This window comes from Rattus rattus, chromosome 7, assembly GCF_011064425.1.
Source record: "Rattus rattus isolate New Zealand chromosome 7, Rrattus_CSIRO_v1, whole genome shotgun sequence".
NCBI classification, from domain to species: domain Eukaryota; kingdom Metazoa; phylum Chordata; class Mammalia; order Rodentia; family Muridae; genus Rattus; species Rattus rattus.
In genome coordinates this window covers 25,307,461-25,326,139 of record NC_046160.1, presented here as the reverse complement: position 1 = coordinate 25,326,139, position 18,679 = coordinate 25,307,461, and the positions used below count along the sequence as shown (strand labels likewise).

Here is an 18,679-nt window from a genome sequence, read left to right as displayed (position 1 = left end):
TGTTACTGTTCTTTCAGTTGTTCAAGTTATTAACTGAAGCTATTGTTTTAAAAATATCTTAACATATTTATTTGTGTATGTGTGTGTATGAGTGTGTGTGTGTGTGTGTGTGTGTGTGTGTGTGTGTGTGTGTGTGTGTGTACCTACATGCCACAGCATGAGTATGAAGCTCAGAAGACAACTCTGGCAGTCAGTCCTTGTCTTTCCATCTTCTTTGGGACAAGGTCTCTCTTGCTTTTGTTGCTATGCTGTATACTCTGTAGACCCAGCCAACCCACGAGGTCCTGGCTGACTCCTGTCTCTACCTCCCATCTTTCCACAGCCGCATGTGCCCACTATTGCTTTAAGTTTTCATGTGGGTTCCAGAGACAGAGACACAGGTTGTTGGGCTTTATTCACTGAGCTGTCAACCCAGCCACAGGGTTTATAAGAGTCAGGGTCTCTCAACAACCTCTTTTGGTTTCTTACTGCCAGACGCCTAGTACTGTAGTAACTACCCCACTAATGACCCCTAACCTCTCTCTAAATGTTTACCTTACAATGTTATTTGTTGGTTGATAGTTTACTGATTGAGACAGTGCCTTGTTTACGTTGCTCAGGCTAGCCTTAAATGCTTTATGTAGCCAAAGCTGCCTTCAAAATCCCAGTTCTTCTACCAGAGCTTCCCAAGTGCTGGTGGAATTCACCCATACCATTGCTGGACCAACCTGACTTCACCCTTTCCTCAACATTGTATAACCTAGCTTTATACAAACAAGGTGTCTGTCTGCAGACGCCTCTAACTCGGGTGCCCCAGTGACCCTCCTCCCGTTACTCTTTCACTAGGGGACTTGGGTGTGGAGAAGCCTTGACTTCTGTTGAGGGCCCAATGCAAACATGGCTCCTCCTAGAGCATTCTCTAATCTCAGATGGGCTAAGATATCTGCCCTTCCCTCCACATGCCCTCAGAACTTTGTAGGTGTATTTGTCATATTCTCATACTTCACAGCCACATGCAAGTATGATTCCTCCAGTAGGTTATAAACCACTTAGTGATACAGTGTTTCAACAAATGTTTTTCTTGAACTTTTAGCACATAATAAAACGCTGGAAAATACACTTCTGGCTTGACTGTGGTGAAGTCTGCTACTTTTTAGAAGCGTTAGTGTATGTAACCACATATTGCAAGTACTAAGGTTCCAAGCCAGGTAAAAACAATGCCCCTCCCCAGCCCAATCTGTACGGCTGAATTATTGAGCAGATACTTAGAAATCATACTTCAGTTGCACATACTTACAAACAAGAACAGAGACTGGATGCTGTAGGCTCTGCACAATGGGGGAAAGATGGATGCCTCCGTATGGAATCCAGAGCAAAGCGAACACTGAAGCACACAGAGACACAGAAAACGTACCTGTCCGTGGATGGGGGACACAGACCCCGGGGAGACAGTGCGGGTGAAAGCGGACTTCTGCTGCCACGTTGTGTTTACATTAAGGTTTGAGAAGGATACATTTTGATAATCAGTCACTGGTGCTGGTTGATTTGAACAGAGTGGTCTGCAAGTGTAAAATTTTACTGTAAGTATACTCAGTTATCCAGAAACTAACCGAGTACTACCAGCTTACCCACTTATCTATTACATGCTGTTTAAATATGATTTATAGATAAAGACTCTTGTGCAGTATAAGTACTAAATCTTAGTACTGAAATGTTGGAAGTGCCAGCCCAGATAAAACCAGAATCAGAAAAAAATCAAGAATCAGGTTTACGCAGTTATGCATTCGTATTCACACACAAGCTATGTGTACCCACTGTCAGCCCCGACTCACTGGGGAGCAGCTGAGGTAGCAGAAAGAGACACTGCAGGAGGAAGTAAGGCCTTCTTAGGAGATGGAGCCTTGTCACTTGACAGCATTTTTTCTACATAGTTGCACGGGAACCAGCCAAACTTCCCCTGAAAACTACCATAAAGCCAACCAGGCTCTCCTACAGTTTTCTCATCAACCTGTGGAAGAAGAAGGAGGAGGAAAAAGAAAGTTGAGGGTTTAGAAATCTACACATATACAGAAGTGTGGACTACTGCACGGCATTCTCAGATTCAGAATTAATCCCAGTTGAAATAAAAGGCATTTCCTACAAATTATTAGGTTTCCATTTCTCATCGTGAACAGATTATCTTTTTAAATTTTATCAAAGTTAATATACGTGGGCAGGCATGGTGGTGTGTGCCTTTAATCCCAACACTCAGGAGGCAGAGGCAGGAATCTTTGTGAGTTTGAGGCCAGCCTGGTCTACACAATCAGCTCCAGGGTAGCCAGAGTTACATAGTGAGACACTGTCTCAAAACAAACCCCCCCCCCAAAGTTAATATATGAAAATAAGTTATAAAAAAGTAGCATTATAGACAGTTCACAACCAAAAAATTAGTTCCCTACTCCATGTATATGTATATGTGTGTGTGAATATATATCTATATATTTAACAGAACTCACAAAGCACTGGTTGATCTTAAACTTGTGACAATCTGCCTATGACAATTATCATGCCCAGCTTCAAATATTAACTATAGTGTTACTTCTTGGATTTATTTCAGTCCTTAAAAAATATCTGTTGGCTGTTGCTTACAAAAAGATTCACCTCTCTTTCATTGTACTTCTTACTCTATCCATATTGTTACATAATTTTTACTCAGGTATAATTAACATCTATGTTACAGCTTTATAAACCCCTCACATCTGACTTATACAGTATTTTGCTGATTTCCTTTCTTGTAAACTTTCAATATCCTACAATTAGTCACTTTTGTGGGACTTAGCTGAACTGGAAAACCTCTGGGTACTATTTTCCAAGTAGTAAAAAACCAATTTCTTTTTTTTCCCCTTAAATACTTTTCTTTTTCCTACAGTATAACAGCCTCAAGCTAACTGTGTCTCCTGCTCTTCCTGGTAGCTGCCTTAAACAGGACCTCACCTCAAAGTTTATGGTTGGTCACTTTGCTTGTGCTATACACTTCCTGAACAGGCCCATCTGCTCCTAGGATTTGGTCAGTGCTCTCACGGGATACTGAATCCTAAAGCTCTAATCTCAGGATGGACTAATTTCCCAGAGGGCAATCTCCAACTTCTAACTCCTGCACAATGTCTTCATCTAGACAGCAGCTTAGTCCCATCTCGAGTCTAAGGCTGAGCCTACCTCCCTGGTCCTGGGCCTAAGCTCTCAGATTGTTATTCATTTTCCTCTTTCGTAATGGTGGGGAAAGGTGCATATTTAGAATTAGCTGGATAGACTCAGCTTAGATGATTCGGTTTTGTTGGCAATGTCCAGAGTCAGGTGCCAGCGAAGAACACTCCTTCTTCACTCAGTCAGGCCTTATCAGGATATCTGGCTTTGGTCACATTGATGTCGTGGAGTTTTACAGCTTGTTTAATCGGATGCTGGTTGGCCTTGACACCCACAGTGAGCACAAGTGTGCCATTGTCTTCTGTCTTCACGGCTGACTCCGTGGTCGGGGAGAGTTGATGCTGGCACCGTGGTGAGCTTGTTTCTTCTGGGTGCACTCTTGAAGGTATAGGGGCTGCCTCCAGGGCCACAGAGTCTTGGGGACTGGAAGAAGGGTGACATGAGGATCTTCTGCTTGTGGCTGTGGACTCCTTTTGGCACTGTCTGCCTGGTTTTCCAGGCGTTCGCTTTGGCTTGGGTTTTGGGAAGGTCAGGCGCTTCCTCCTTTGCGTTCATCTTTGATTGCTATTACTCTCACCATCAAAACTGCAGCTCTTACATACAAAAAGTCTGTGGTTCTTATCTCTAACTTATATCTACAGCGAAACTGGTCTCGTCATCCTAAAAACAGTTCTTTTTTAAAAATCCCAGTAAGTAATAGCATCTTTTTCTGTGTAACATAAATTATTACAATCTTTACTCACACTCAGATTTGGTTAAACTGCTTCAACCAAGGTGGTGTTCTCCCATGAAACTGCTATAACTGAGGAGAATGTGCTGATTATTCATGTCTACACATTCCTTTGATACTGGCACAGTCAGCTCTTGTGTATCCATGTCTATCTTTCAGTTGTCTGTGAGCCTTTATTTACTCCATCTAGCACAGCACACGTCTGCTTACCTCAATGAATAAATGAACCTGTCGACGGTTTCTCATCTCTATTTTCTCTTTTCTATTGGATATTTAATTTATTACATTTCAAATGTTATCCCCCTTCCCAGTTTCCCCTCCACAAGCCCCCATCTCATGCCCCCTCCCCCTGCTTCTAAGAGGGTGCTTCCCTACCCACTCACCCACTCCCACCTAACCGTCCTAGCAACAGTGTTACATTCTCAAACTATACAGATTCCATTAAAACTTTAAAACTCACTTTTCAAGTTAACATACTAAGTAGTGGGTCTTGTCACTGTGTTGTCATGCATGCATGTCCTTTATTGGGTTTTAATTTCTCTCCATCCTCTACACTCTGCACTGCTCCCAAATCTACTGATCCCTTTCCTCCACAGTTTTTAAAAGCGACTTTTTGAGATGTAATTAACATATATTTCATAGTGATAATATATTTTGTATATTTATATGCCTTTGATAAGATAATAAGGCACTCATTACCCACAGTTTCCTCTTGTTTCACTCTGAGTTCTCTCTCCTGTCCCTCACCATACCTTCTAGGAAACACTGGCCTACTTTATGTTACTATAGATTAGTTTGCATTTTATATAATAAAATTTTGTAATATTTTCTTGTTCTGTTTGCCTCCTATATGTAAAATATTTTTAGAAATATATAAAATTCAAATATAGAAAACATAGCACAATGTTTTGTAATTAGCTTACTCATGAGCAGAAAGGCTTTCATTTCTTACCTGAATTATATCCCCAGAATTAAAACTCATCTCATCATGGTTCCTTGCTTCAAAGGGGTACAATGCTCTATAATTCACCAAAGCACGGGCTGTCTCACCTGAAAAAAAGATAATTACCATCGTTTGTTATTTGAGATTATACACATCTGTATCATGATTCAGTAAAGAGCTTAACATCTAAAACAGAAGTGAGCATCAAGCAGGATAACAGAGTTCTGCTCAAGTCAGACTTGTTAGGATCCAGATGTGTGACTACTCAGGGAGTCAATACAAAGCAAAGACACACGCTCGTCCTAAGTGACGTGGGAGGCAGCTAAACAGTGATGCCTCACAGACTGAGGCATGCGCATGGATCTGAGGGAGGGAAGGTGGGAGCACAGCAGCTGTGCACAGTGCAGTATCTAAGCAGGGGAGAGACACGGTCACATCAGTGGAAGTGAGACTACGACAGAGAAAGAATGTACACAAGGGAAGCCACGAGAGACCACTGAGTAAACAGGACTGGGCAAAGAAACATCTGTAGGTTTACTAGTTTGTTCTAAAGGGAAAATTGAAGGACTCACAAACATCCTGGACTTGATACGTTTAAAAATGTTATGTTAAAAAATACGAACACACTACATCACTATCACGGATCCAGACGTTTACCTATCTAAAAGTAGGTGTACTATTGAAGTATGTTAGAATGGGCTCCAAACTGTATGAGGAATTATGACTTCTAAAAAAAGGTTGATGTTAAAAAAGACTTAAAATTGTATTATTGTTTTGGTCAAATAAGGGGCTCGGCTACATTGGTAAGCAGAGTAAATATTTACGATTGCATCCATTCTGAAAATTGTAGGTGATCTTCTATGTGAGTCAATAACGCCACCCTGTCTGTTGTGCTATGTTGTGATTTCTACCCTTAGTTCCCACATGTGGATACACTTTTCACACACATTCAATTTAAAATGAAACTTAAAGGTGAGCATCTTTTGGTTTATTATTTTTATTTTGTTTGTTCTTAGCAGGTCTACCTTATCCTTACTTTGTTTTGCCTCAGTTTTTCGTTCCTCTTCTTGAGTTCTGTCCTGTGACTTTTCTTCCTGGAGTCGCTTTTGTTTTTCCTCTTCCTCTTTTCTAATACTTTCTTTCCACAAGTTTTCTTTTCCTTGCTTTGCTTTCCTTTTAAATAAGAGAAATGAAGAGTTTACATAATATCCTAATATGTGGGACACAAAACCAAAACAAACTGACAGGCATACTGGAAGATCTGGTTCCCATTGGCTGGAGAACCAGCAAGGAATACTGAGGGAGGGGAAGGGAAACCAGTCAGCCAAAGACAGACACAGACTAAGGAGAGTTGGGGTGTACAAATGAGAATGCTGCAGACTTCAGGTTCCCTGGGAATCCAAGATTAAGTAGGAAGGAGGCACGGGGCAAGTGTGAGGCTACTTTCTGCCTGGACTCCTCACAAGCCCTGCCTGCCTGTGGCTTTGGTTCCCTAAGCTTCAGCTTTATCAGAGTAGTGGAGACTGGCCAGATGGATCCTGGGACAGCCTTCAGCCTCTATCCCACTACAGCATGCTTCCTCAAGAAGCTGTGCACTACTTTGAGTGGGATCTACATATCGCTCTTTCTCTTCTGGTCCCAGGTGCTGCAGGAGCCACGGCTTACCATGCAGACATGGCCAAGTCCAAGAACCACACCACACACAACCAGTCCCGAAAATGGCATAGAAATGGCATCAAGAAACCCCGGTCACAAAGATATGAATCTCTTAAGGGGGTCGACCCCAAGTTTCTGAGGAACACACACTTTGCCAAGAAATGCAACGAGAAAGGCCTGAAGAAGACGCAGGCCAGCAATGCCAAGGCCGTGAGTGCACGAGCAGAGGCCATCAAGGCCCTTGTGAAGCCTCAGGCCGTCAAGCCCAAGATGCCAAAGGGCTCGAGCCGCAGACTCAGCCGTCTGGCTTTCATCGCTCACCCCACGCTTGGGAAGAGGACTCAAAGCTACATGGCCAAGGGTCGGAGGCTCTGCCAACCAAAGCCCAAGGTTCAAACCAAGGCAGAGGCCACAGCTCCAGCTAAGGCCCAGGTTTCAGCTCCAGCCCAGGCTCCCAAGGGTGCCCAGGCCCCTGTGAAGGCCCCATAGAACAGGCTCCTGCCAGTGTGAAGACAGACGGACGGCTGTGACACAACCACCTACACACTATTTGCCGATGACCAGTGTCCTATGCTGTTTTTACAAATAAACTTGGAGACGAAAAAAATCTACATATCAGAATAACAAACCAGGACCACCAAGTTTAAAGCAATCAGGAGGCTTCCACTTTTTTTTAATTATCTAGAATTTCCAAATTTCTTTAGCAACTAAGGAATAGAGACCTCAAAAATCAATCAAGGTTCCCACTTTGATGATGGGGTATAATAAATAAGTGCTGTCCAATCCCAGAGATGTGCCCAGCCACAATCTCTGCTACTCTGTTAGAGCTGAGGCTTAGGGAAGGTACTAAATGTAGAAGTGGCAGCTCTCTCTGAATGAGGTCATAAGAATGAACGAGAGAGAGCTGTAATACACATTAGTTCTAATACTCAGCTGTCATGTCACAGAAATACGCCTAGAAGAAGAAAAGTGCTATTGTCTAAGTGAATATAAACACTTTTTTAAGGTAGCAATAAAAAAAAATTGTCTTTCAAAAAGCACCTTCTCCTGTCCATAGCTGTGCACTATGAAATATCTAGCTGCCCTAGATGGGGGATTGGATAGGAGAGTGAATACAAAGCAAGGGATGAGCTGGTGGCCTGGATCTGACTATTACAGCAGCATAAGCAACTCCAGAAAATTAGTTAGTTCTTCTGTAATCTTCTTAGCCATGCTAGTGAGTAAAAACTAGTCCAGAAGCAGGTGATGCCTCATCTAAAATATGATGACCTAACTATTACCAAAGCCTAGGAGAAGAAAAGGAATGCACCTGGGCAAACAGCCAAGAAACCAAGCTACAGTGCTAACATGAAGCTCTGAACTGAGGTCTACACTACTTGTATTCTCTTTAACATCTCTGGTTTACTACAAAAGACAAAATGTAGGAAGTTGAATAAAATGAAAATATGGATTACTGATAATTCTAAGCCTGAGAAAAACTGTGGGATGCAGGTATTCACAGAAAGTTCTTATCTCATGGACTGTATGATCGCTGCACAGATCCTCTGTGCAGTGGTAAACAGCACAAGGTAAGTGCCAAGTGAAGAACTTCACTGTCTGTATGATTCTTTTAAAAAATGATATATATGTGTGTTCATGCCTCTCTCTCTCTCTCTCTCTCTCTCTCTCTCTCTCTCTCTCTCTCTCTCTCTGTGTGTGTGTGTGTGTGTGTGTGTGTGTGTGTGTGTGTGTGTGTGCTCTCATGGCTACACATGTGCTAATGCATTTATGTGTACAGGTGCTCATGCTCATGCCTGTATGTGTACGTGTGTATGTGGTAGGAGTCAGAACACAACTTAAGGTACCATCCTTAAAAGCCCTGTCCACCTCCTTAGGTAAGCGTCTTTCATTGGCTTGGAATTCACCAATTATGCTAGACGGGCTGGCCAGTGAATTGGAACTATGTGCAACCGCATTTTTACCTGGATTATGGGATTAAACTTGGGTCATCATACTTGCAACGCAAGCCCTTTACTGACTGAACCCCTCCCTTCTGTGTTGTTCCAGTATCTCTGGCTAGGAGGCCATGGACAGAGTGTACCTGGAATGACAGTAAAGCCCTTTAACTGTCTGAAGCCACAACTACATAAATGAGGAATCCAGGAGGAGGAAGAATACAGAGTAGATCCACATCACATGCAAAGCTGTCACTCCAGGAGTGTTGGCACTGGCCATTAAGGCTACTAAGGACAGAGGCTTGCTAGGCGGGAATGTGCTTCTCTCCCAGTGTCTGTCAGCTCTTCACGGTTGTTACTCATCTGCTTCTTACTAAGGAGGAGAATTACTGGCGCACTAATATTTGTTTACCAACCATTCTAACTTCTAGCACTGGAGAAATAAAGGATTTTACTGACAAAAGACCAAAGCCCCACACAAGCCCCATACAGATGCTAAAGAAAAGGTTTATGCTTCAGATGTCCCCGCCCATCCCTCTGCTCTAAATGGAGATGATCGATATATCTTAGTGGCACCGAGAAATTAGTTCATGGGTTTTTTCTTTAATGACCTTCCAGAGAACAGACAGATTTACTGGAGAGAGGAGAACTAATGAGGGTTCATTATGTGCAATGTGCAAGATGTAAGTGATTCCAGCTACATTATTTATTTAAAGCCTACATTTATCTATGAGGTAAACCGTATTCTGTTTCTCAAATAGAGAAACTAGGCTTTAGAAAGATAAATGGTCTGTTTTCTGGGATCCCTCAAATAGTAAAGGGAAGACGAAGAATTCTAACCCAGGTCTGACTCCCACGTCCTTATCTTTCACTAGTAGACCATATAATTATTTAATGGAAATTTAATGCCTAAAAGGAGAATTGAACTTATAAAACTGGAATCTGAATAGTATTTAAAAATAATACTTTAATTCCCTTTCCATTTTCACAAACAAAAGCAATGTGCAACAAAAGCTAGAATTTTATTTTGTTTGAGACAGGGTTTCTCTGTGTAGCCCTGGCTGTTCTGGAACTCACTCAGTAGACCAGGTTATGCTGGAACTCACAGTAATCTGCCTGCCTCCGCCCCTGAGTGCTGGGATTAAAGGTGCACACCACCACTGCTCAGCAGAATTTTAATAGTAATATACAAGACATTCACAACGCATTCATATAATAGTAGTATAGTACAGAACAAGGTTATGTTAATTACCTTGCAGCCTCATCTTCTAGTTTCTTTTTTTGAATTTGCTCTAATCTTTTCCTTTCGAGTTCCTTCAATTTGTCACGTTTGATTTTATGAAGTTGTTCAAGGGCTAATTGCTGTGTATTATAGCTTTCTCTGAGTTCCTAAGGATAAAATACAAGTTAAGTCAATACTTAGGTATTTTAATCATTTAATAATATAGCATTTGCATTAAAAACAAATTACTAAGACAAGTATAATTGAATTTAAAAGATTTAAAGGTTAAAAAAAACCTATCCACATGATATAAAAGTTTTAAATACAGTAAGTACTTCATGCATCTACTAAGACAAATATTTATTTCCACATCAGTTCATGTATAAAGAACATAAAATATTTAATAAACCAATTGTTTGAAGTATTACTTTTGATAGAAAATGCAATTCATTAAAATGTGGAAAATTTGCTTATAATAACATTTAAAGAAAAATTTTGTGAACTGTATATATGTAGGTGTGTGAAGTGTGTGTGTGTGTTGGGGGGTGTAGGCCAAAGATCAAGGTCAGACTTGGGTGTCACAGAAGCTGTCCTTTGTCTGACACTTGCCTAGTGCTTTGGGCTGGCTGGCTAACAAGCCTCAGGGACCCGTCTCCACCTTCTCCGTGCTAAGACCACAAGTACACACGGTGACTTCTGAGATGTGGTTTTGGCAGGTCTCAGTGTTCCTTGTATTTCCATTCAGAAGCAACCACTACACTTGGTCTAAAAGATCACAGCACTCATTTCCCTGCTCAGAATGACTTCTCAAAAGGACATGAATATGATCCAAGCTGGGTCAGATTTTTTTCCGGGATCCAGACACCTTGATTAAGAATTGTAAAGAGAAACTTGTCTGTCTGGCTCATTAAACTGAGATAAACTAAATCTGACTCCCTTACTACCCAGGGAGGACAGGACTGACAGGAATGAGGTCAACATAAAACACAGAGGAAAAGACTAGAGAGTGAGGCAGAGCTGAGGACCCAGGAACCCCGTCTCCAATTCTATCGCTCAGCGTGGGGAATGGCCTTTCCCAGAGGCTAGCCTCCCACTCACTCTCATCCTGGCTATCTTTGAATAGCCACTATTTTGAATCTATAGAATTCTTAACAAGAGTAGAAAAAAAAAAAAAGAAAGAAAAAAAAGAAACGAAAAAAAGAGGCTGAAGGAAAGAAAACTAACAATAATCAACAAAACAAAAACAAAAGAAAAGAAAACAAAGAAGAAGGGGAAAACCCTAAAATAATCAAATGAAACATAACGGTAAGTGAGAGAGAGCGAGACAATATTTGAATATATTGTGGTTGTTGTTTTTAAATCTACAGTGTCCCCTTACTCTCCTAGTGACAAAACTCTAAACCCAAAACAGGAAAACCTGTGTGCTTCCAGAGCCGAGCTAAGCCAGAGGTCAACCAACTGAGCTGTGTGGCCTAAGGGGTAGCGTGTTGACTGAGACTGCCCAAGCGTCTGGGACTTACACAAATGCTGTGTTCAGGTTAAGTTTCACACAGCTCTTAGCTTCCATAATTTTATTTGTTATTTTTGTCTCTAAATTCTACTGAAAAACAAAACAGCATGATGGTTATGTGGAGATGTAGGCTGGTTTAATGTTAAGAAGTATGTCTCTAGGAGAAGTTCACAAAACTTTGAGTCAGGTTCTGTCAATTACACTTGTATCATCTCCTGAAAGTTTTAGTTTCCGAACCCGAATGCATCTCAAGAGCTACTGTTCACATAAAATGAATTAATCCACGTAAAGTACTTATAGTATTGCATGCTTCATACATAGATTTTCGATAAATATTAGCTATTAGTGGTGGAAGCCAGGACCTGTCTAATATTAGTCTCCAACTTATCCCTGAGATTGAGTGGCAGTAACTTTCCAAGGTTTTATTTTAAGCCTTGAGTCCTTGAAATAGGCTTTCTTCCAATAGCTGACTTAGGCAAAATGTCTAATAATTGGGATCTCTCCCAGCAAAGATTGAGTAATTCTTATAGTTTCAAGTTTTACCAAAATCTAGGAAGTTGAATAAGATATAGAAGATACTCATTTACAGACATTGGGACACTGTCAAGGCACCAGAGACAGTGCGATCCTGGAGAGAGGAAATGAGAGAAAGGTGACGGGTACCTAACACCCAGTGCTTCCTCCTTCTAGGCATACAGCCATCTGAGAAGCTGAGAGAAAGTAGTGGCATCCATCTCTGAGAAAGGCTGGAATAAACGCACTGGAATTCTGTTGGACAAGAGTGCTAATGCCTTGAATCTGCAGGCCCAGAGGTTGAAGGTCCTGTCCCCAATTGGTTTTTGATCTATCAATAAAGATGCCAGTGGCCAGTGGTTGAGCACAGGGCAGGACACTGAGAGTTGCCCAGGTATGATGCAGGGAGAATCAGAAGGACTAGAGAAGAAGAAGGGCACGCAGTAATAGCAGGAGATAAAGCCAACCAGCCATGTGAGTTTCCAGGCCTGGGGTAGAAAGGGAAGGTTTAAAATGCAGTCTTGAGTTAGCAAAGGCATTTTATGATTAACTGGTGTGTGTGTTTTCCATTTGAGGGTCCAGGATACCTTCTGGGCGGGTGCATACCTGGGGCTCCTCAGGAGTTCAAAGTGGTGCATCCAAAATAACTCATGCTACAGAATTCCCCTAGAAGTGCACATTTTGAGTGTCTATCATGGGCCCCTCAGAAGTAAGGAGTAAGTGAGGGGCTCTGGGTTCCAGAGCTGCACTCTGTTCCCATCGTGGTATGGAACATGGATCAGGCAAGCAGACACATTTTGGAGCAGTGGCCAAGAATATACATGTGTCTGATCTACAAATGTGAGGCAGGCATGCAGGCAGGTAGGGAGGGAGAGAGGGAGGGAGGGAAAGAGAGAGATGAGAACGAGTTAGCTACTGGGAATGGTCTAGGCTTTTGAAACCTCCCAGGGGTTTCAACCTCCACTCCCAGAGACATACCTCCTCCAACATGGCCACACCTCCTGATCCTTCCCAGGCAGTTCTACCAACCAATGTCAAACTTTTAAACATATGAATCTGTGAGGGCCATTCTCATTCAAACCACCACAGAAGTATGCCAGTCCTGCTTTGAATCAGCTCAGTCAGTAATTAAACTAAAGTGATTTGTTCCATTCTTTTGCCAAAAGCAAAAGAAAATCACTTTTGGAAAGAAGTTAACCATGCTTATCAAATCACAAATGAATATCCAAACTATTTCTGTGAATTTTTTTTCATATAAAAAGCTTGGCTGGAATTCAACAACAACAACAAAAAATATGTATACTAGAAGTCAATGAAAAAGGGCTAGAGAGATGACTCAGGAGTTAAGGCTGCTGTTTCAGAAGACTCGGGTTGGATTCCCAGCACCCACTCTGCAGCTCACAACCATCTGCAACTCCACTTTCAGAGGACTTGACATCCTCTTCTGGCCTCTGCAGGCACTGGGCATGCACATGGTATACAGACATACAAGCCAGCAGATTAATATTGATATTAAATAAAACAAGGATGCAAACTGTAGTCTCTAGGATACCTACTACCAGAAAAATAAAGGAAGGTATAGCTAGGTCAGAGAAGGAAGAGGTAGAGTGAATGCAAAAAAACCACTCAGTTCCTATCCCTCCCAGAAGGAACTATAGACAGACAGTTAATGGTTGCTGGGGAAGAGGTGGGTGTAACCTTTGTTAAACTGCCATAGCTTAAGTAAATAACTCTCCACCCATGCTCAGGCATAATCCCAATTAAATGAAGTAGGCTTTTAAAAAATGCAAGGAAAGGATTGGGGATTTAGCTCAGTGGTAGAGCGCTTGCCTAGGAAGCGCAAGGCCCTGGGTTTGGTCCCCAACCCCAAAAAAAAAAACCAAAAAAAAAAAAAAAAAAGAAAAAAGAAAATGCAAGGAGGAGAAAGACTTTTTAGAAAGTATAGGAAGGATAATGGTGGTGGACTATGCTCAAAGTCAATCATGTATGTGCAGGAAACTGAATAGACAGGCAGGTAGGTGCAGGGACTATGCTCAAAGTGTTTAATATATGTGCAGGAAATGGTAAACACAAATAAATAATGCACTAAAAAAAGAGCAAAGTAAGAAAAAGAAACATAAAATAGATGAGACAAAATAAATAAAAGAAAAAAATTTACAGTCCAAATCTGTCAGTAAGTTTATTAAACAGACTACTACTCCAATTAAATATCTAACTGAAATTATAAACTATAACTATGATACTTGAAAGATAAAATACAAATGAAATATTGTATAAATATAATATATAATATATAATTATATATAATATAATAATATAATATAATAATATAATAAATGAATATTGTATAAATATAAATATAAATAAGGTAGAAAAAGGTATTCCATGCCAACAGGGCAAAAGAAAGGCGGGACAGTTAGACTAATATATCAGGAAACATCCTTGAAAAAATCGTGTGTGTGTGTGTGTGTGTGTGTGTGTGTGTGTGTTGTGTATGCTTCTGTGCATATGCATTAACACATGATTGTAGGCCAGAAGTCAACCTTGAGTGTCTCTCCTCAGGCTCTCTACCTTGTTTTTGAGACTGGACCTCACACTGGGACCTCAGGCTCACAAATTAGGATAGGCTGGCTAGCCAGAAAGCCCTGGGGATTACACTGTCTCTGCCTCCCCTTCCATGCTGTATCCATTACTTCCTACACTGGGCTTATACGCATACATCATGTGAGGAATTCTCTGTGGATAAACTGGGATTAAACTCAGGTTTTCATGCTTGCATACCTCCACAGCCAGCTCCTTGCCAAGTGAGCTATCTCCCCAGGTTTCCTATTCCACTTGTTTGTTTGTTTGTTTGCTTTTGGACAGGTTCTTACTATATAGCCAAACTGGATTCAAAGTCACTTGTAGCTCAGGGTGGCCTAGAAATTGCAGACCTCCTGCCTTAGTCTCCCAGTGTTGGGATAACAGGCAGAAAAACTAGTCCTTAAGGCAAGAAGCATCTCTAGAAGAGATGTCATGACAGATGGACCTATCCACCAGTAAACTACAGCAATTTAAAATCTACTCACACTAGCGGCATAGCCTTAAAATCTGTAAGAAAGCAAAATTAAAAGAGACAAACACATAAGCAAAGTGGGAAATCCTCATCCCAATTTCTATTACTGAGAGAAAACAGCAGGTAAGGAAAATGAGCAAACCACAGCACTGCCTTCACTACAGGGCAACAGGTTGTAATCCAAGGGCCAATGCACTGCTGAGGGTTTAAAATTATTTTTAGGAGAATTCAGAAGGCCATGAATGTGGCTAAGAACAAAATTGATTTTTATTTTCACTAACTTCTATCTGAAATCCAGCATTTCCATCAATATCAAATGTAAGCCAACAAACTGCCATGAAATTACTCATACTTCTGTTATTTTCAAAACTAGAAACTAAATATGGTCTTGTAGTTGTAGATTACTTAAACCAAAGTTCCTCCCCCATGCCTCAAAGCCATTCTTCAGGTCCACACTTCCTGCTATTGTACCTCATCTTGGAGAGAAGATGTACCTGACACACGAATTACCCCTTACCAGCTGGAGGCTACCACTAACAATGCTGGTGTTGGCAGATTGCTTTCCTTCTATGGAAAAGCACTTCCTCAGTTACTCAATAACTGGTCAATAGCGGTAGGTTTTTTTTTTTTTAATCACACTAGATATTTTAGAGATTTTGTGCAACTCTTTGATAAGAACAGCAAAAGTACTTGTATAGCACATGTGGGTTCACAAAACACCCCACCATGTGCCTGTCCCTGTGTCTTTGACCTCTATATTGATGATCCAATCAAAACCTACCTCTGAGATCAGACCTTTTAAGTGCCTCTTAACGGAACGTTCCTACTAGCATGCCTTGAGTTCTGTTAACATCAAACCAGAACAACCACTGGGGACATAGCCTATTCTTCGTACATTAAGTTCTTGGCTTCTGAACTGTTGCCATTTCAAGGGTTTCTCAGCTTCACTGAGCCTCCCCAACTCGGTTGGCTTTGGCATTCACTTTCTTCCTCAGCTCCTCTTCCTCTATGATCCTTTCTCTATGATCCAGACACTATTTCAGAGTTGTCTTTGTCACGATTCTCATGTTACAATCTGTAACTCCCCTGCCCTTCCATCTTCAGCATCTTAGCTGCTAAAATCCCAAACCTAGATGAAGCCGTGAACCAACCTCACTCGCCATGTCTGTGCTTGTATCTAAGAAGCTATAAATTAGTGAAGGAAAATCCTATCATTAGGCATGTAGTCTTCAATGTAAACTCATGACCTGGAATAAAAGAGACAGTTAACTCTGCTCAACACACTGTCTTCTTCTCTCATGCTTGTGCTCACCCACCCCATCCACCAAGGCTGATCTCTCTCTCTCTCTCTCTCTCTCTCTCTCTCTCTCTCTCTCTCTCTCTCTCTCTCTCTCTCTCTCTCCTGCCCCTCCCTCTGGTGAAATTTCCTAATTCCCCCATACACTCTTTTTCCTAAACACCTCAACCAGGGTTAGAACTCTCACTGATCTATTCCTCCAGCCTGTGGAAATATTTGTTTTAAAGAAATTCTTTTATCTATGATACGGTTTTTTCTCTTTTCTTCTCATTCTTTCATCCATTTTTTTCTTCTTTTGTGTGTGTGTGTGTTCACATGTGTATATATGTGTAAACCAGAGTTCAACATCAGATATCTTTCAGCTTACTTTTCAATTTATTCTTTTTAATTTCATATAATGTGTTGTGATCATATTCACACTCCTTCCCCAACTCCTCCCCTAACTCTCTACCAGCCCAAGTTCATATTCTCTTTCTCTTTTAAAAATAAAGCAAACAAACAAACCCCATGGAGTCTGGCTTGTGTTGGCTGACCACTGCTAGGTGTGGGGCTGGCCTGTGCCTGGAGTACGGTTGACATGGCATCCACTTTACTTGAGACAAGGTCCCTTACCTTCTAGTCTCCCTAGCACTGGGATTACAGGTGGCTGTGCCACATCTGGCCTTTTTACATAGGCCCTTTGCATGGTGACCATGCAAGCAGGGACTGGGACCTATGATTACCATACTTCACACAATCAGCTCTCATCCCCTCTCACATCTCCTGGTGCTCTTTGTCCCTTCATTTAACATCTCTCAGCCTCATGCCTTCCATTCTTGTCGGGGTGCCTCAGAAGCAGTTAACAGTCTTCATTCCCAGCCACTGCTGACCCACTGCACCCAGCTTCTGCTTACTCTGCAACTCAGATGGTACTTTTTTCAGGGGAGTCCTCAGAGGACCCTGCTGCAGGAGTCAGTGGAAGATTTCAGCACTGTGTTAAGTGATCCCTCTGTATCCCCTTACAGCAACGACTAAGAAGGCTTCTTTTCCTGCTTTCTGTAACCACAGAAAGTTTCCTAGCTACTGACTAACAGATTTCACACCCCTTCAGTGTCCTAAATTGCCTCTGATGAAAGTATCAATAAGCAGTGAAAAACTAGAAGGCAGGAAGCAGAAGGAAGAAAGTAAAGCAGGACAGAGTGGTCTGCTGGCCTGTGGAGAATCAGTGCTAACTGGAAGGATCAGACTATTCAATGAGTGAGTATAGTCACAAATCTACACTAGACACATTTTACAGTGAAGAAACTCACACTTTAGTCTATATGATCCGTAGCAAAATTCTAAGACCAGATAACCTGGTCAGTCATTTCTAACATTTGGGACCCTGCTGCTACTACCTTTTGCAATCTGCCTTACCTTTTGAAAGAGTGGAGATGTAATTAATTACTGTGGAATATGTAAGGAACTGCCTATTGCATTCATTTTAGCACTGAATACTTGGGTAGGCAAGTGTAAGTCACCTGTCTTTAAACTCCATTAAAGGAGGACTTCACTGACTATATTGAATAGTCTGTATTTAAGGACACAGCAAACATATGATTTGCACATATTAATTTTTATCTCAAGGGTAAGTATGTCAGAGTACAAGACCTGGCAAGTAATTACTGATTCTTTGCATTTTCCCCTTACATTCGAATTAGGAAGCAGCCTGGTGCACACAAGACATGCTCCTACCCTAGACTGAAGGAAGTAGAAACTTAAGTAATGCTTCAAGGGACATGGGTGATTCACTCTTCAGATTCCCTTAGTTCTCTCCTGAAGCACCCCTAGGTAACCCAATCCACAGGGATGGTGTCAGGACGGAGGCCCTGGACAGCCTTCCTGATTTCTGGCATTAGACTCAAACAGGCATTTAGGCAGCAGAAGCATATTAGAGCAAACAGAAGGAAAAAGGGTTTATTGTATACGTTATTCCAAACAAAGATAATCAGATAAAGGCAAAGAATAGTCCAGTTTAAAAAAAGAAAACAGTAAAACAACTTAAAAAAAGGAAGCTAGATATTAGAAAATAACCTTAAGTAAGAGGAAGAGGTTGTTGAGACAGCTTAGCAGAGACAAAAGGCACTGAAGAACAGAGTCATCCATATTCCCACACTGTAAGATAAGGCAGACAAAAGGCCAATTAAACTATGCACAGATTTAAAAAGGAATTTAAGGAAGAAAACTGGACTGGCTTGTTTGACCAGTACTCATTTTAAACTTTTCTAAAGAATACATCTTTGTGTGAAGTCCACTGTCAGCACTATTCACCTGTCTTCTGTCCTTAACTGAAGCCACCATGGCTTTTTCTTGATCATACTGCTTATTTCATAGTTGTTGCTAATGTTTCTCCAGTAAGTCATTAGAGAATTACTATACAAAACTGTATGCTCTGATAACTTCACGAATAGTTAGCAAAGGATGAACTGAGACCATTCCCAAATTTGAATGAAGTTCCATTAGTCTAGTTTTGGCTTTCACTACCTCCATTCATAGCTTGAGTATCCAACTAACATTTTATTATCTCTATCGGTATGGCTTCAGTGTCCAATCACCATTGTCCCACAAGGAAACGTGCAGCGTGCTTGGGCATCTGCTCTGCCGTGGGGGCAAACAGTAAATCGTGAACTTTTCAGATA

At 41.4% G+C, this 18,679-nt stretch overlaps 2 protein-coding genes across 2 annotated transcripts in view; one reads left to right on the top strand and one right to left on the bottom strand.

Annotated features, from left to right (window-relative positions):
- Window positions 1–18,679, bottom strand: part of Itsn2 (intersectin 2) — a 108,692-nt gene that overhangs the window by 45,705 nt on the left and 44,308 nt on the right. Inside the window, exons 17-22 of the mRNA XM_032909166.1 lie at window positions 18,075–18,155; window positions 9,678–9,814; window positions 5,872–6,008; window positions 4,845–4,942; window positions 1,812–1,987; window positions 1,394–1,538 (exon numbers count right to left, since the gene is read on the bottom strand). Coding sequence (XP_032765057.1) covers window positions 1,394–1,538; window positions 1,812–1,987; window positions 4,845–4,942; window positions 5,872–6,008; window positions 9,678–9,814; window positions 18,075–18,155 — 774 coding nt within the window. The remainder of the gene's footprint in view (window positions 1–1,393; window positions 1,539–1,811; window positions 1,988–4,844; window positions 4,943–5,871; window positions 6,009–9,677; window positions 9,815–18,074; window positions 18,156–18,679) is intronic.
- On the top strand, window positions 6,510–7,079 carry LOC116906280 (60S ribosomal protein L29-like). The gene has a single exon (XM_032909164.1). It carries the CDS (start codon window positions 6,510–6,512, stop codon window positions 6,978–6,980), a length of 471 nt encoding a protein of 156 aa, XP_032765055.1. The 3' UTR covers window positions 6,981–7,079.

Excerpts from the sequence above, each read along its gene's own strand:
- LOC116906280 (XM_032909164.1), top strand. The coding sequence starts at position 6,510 with ATGGCCAAGTCCAAGAACCACACCACACACAACCAGTCCCGAAAATGG.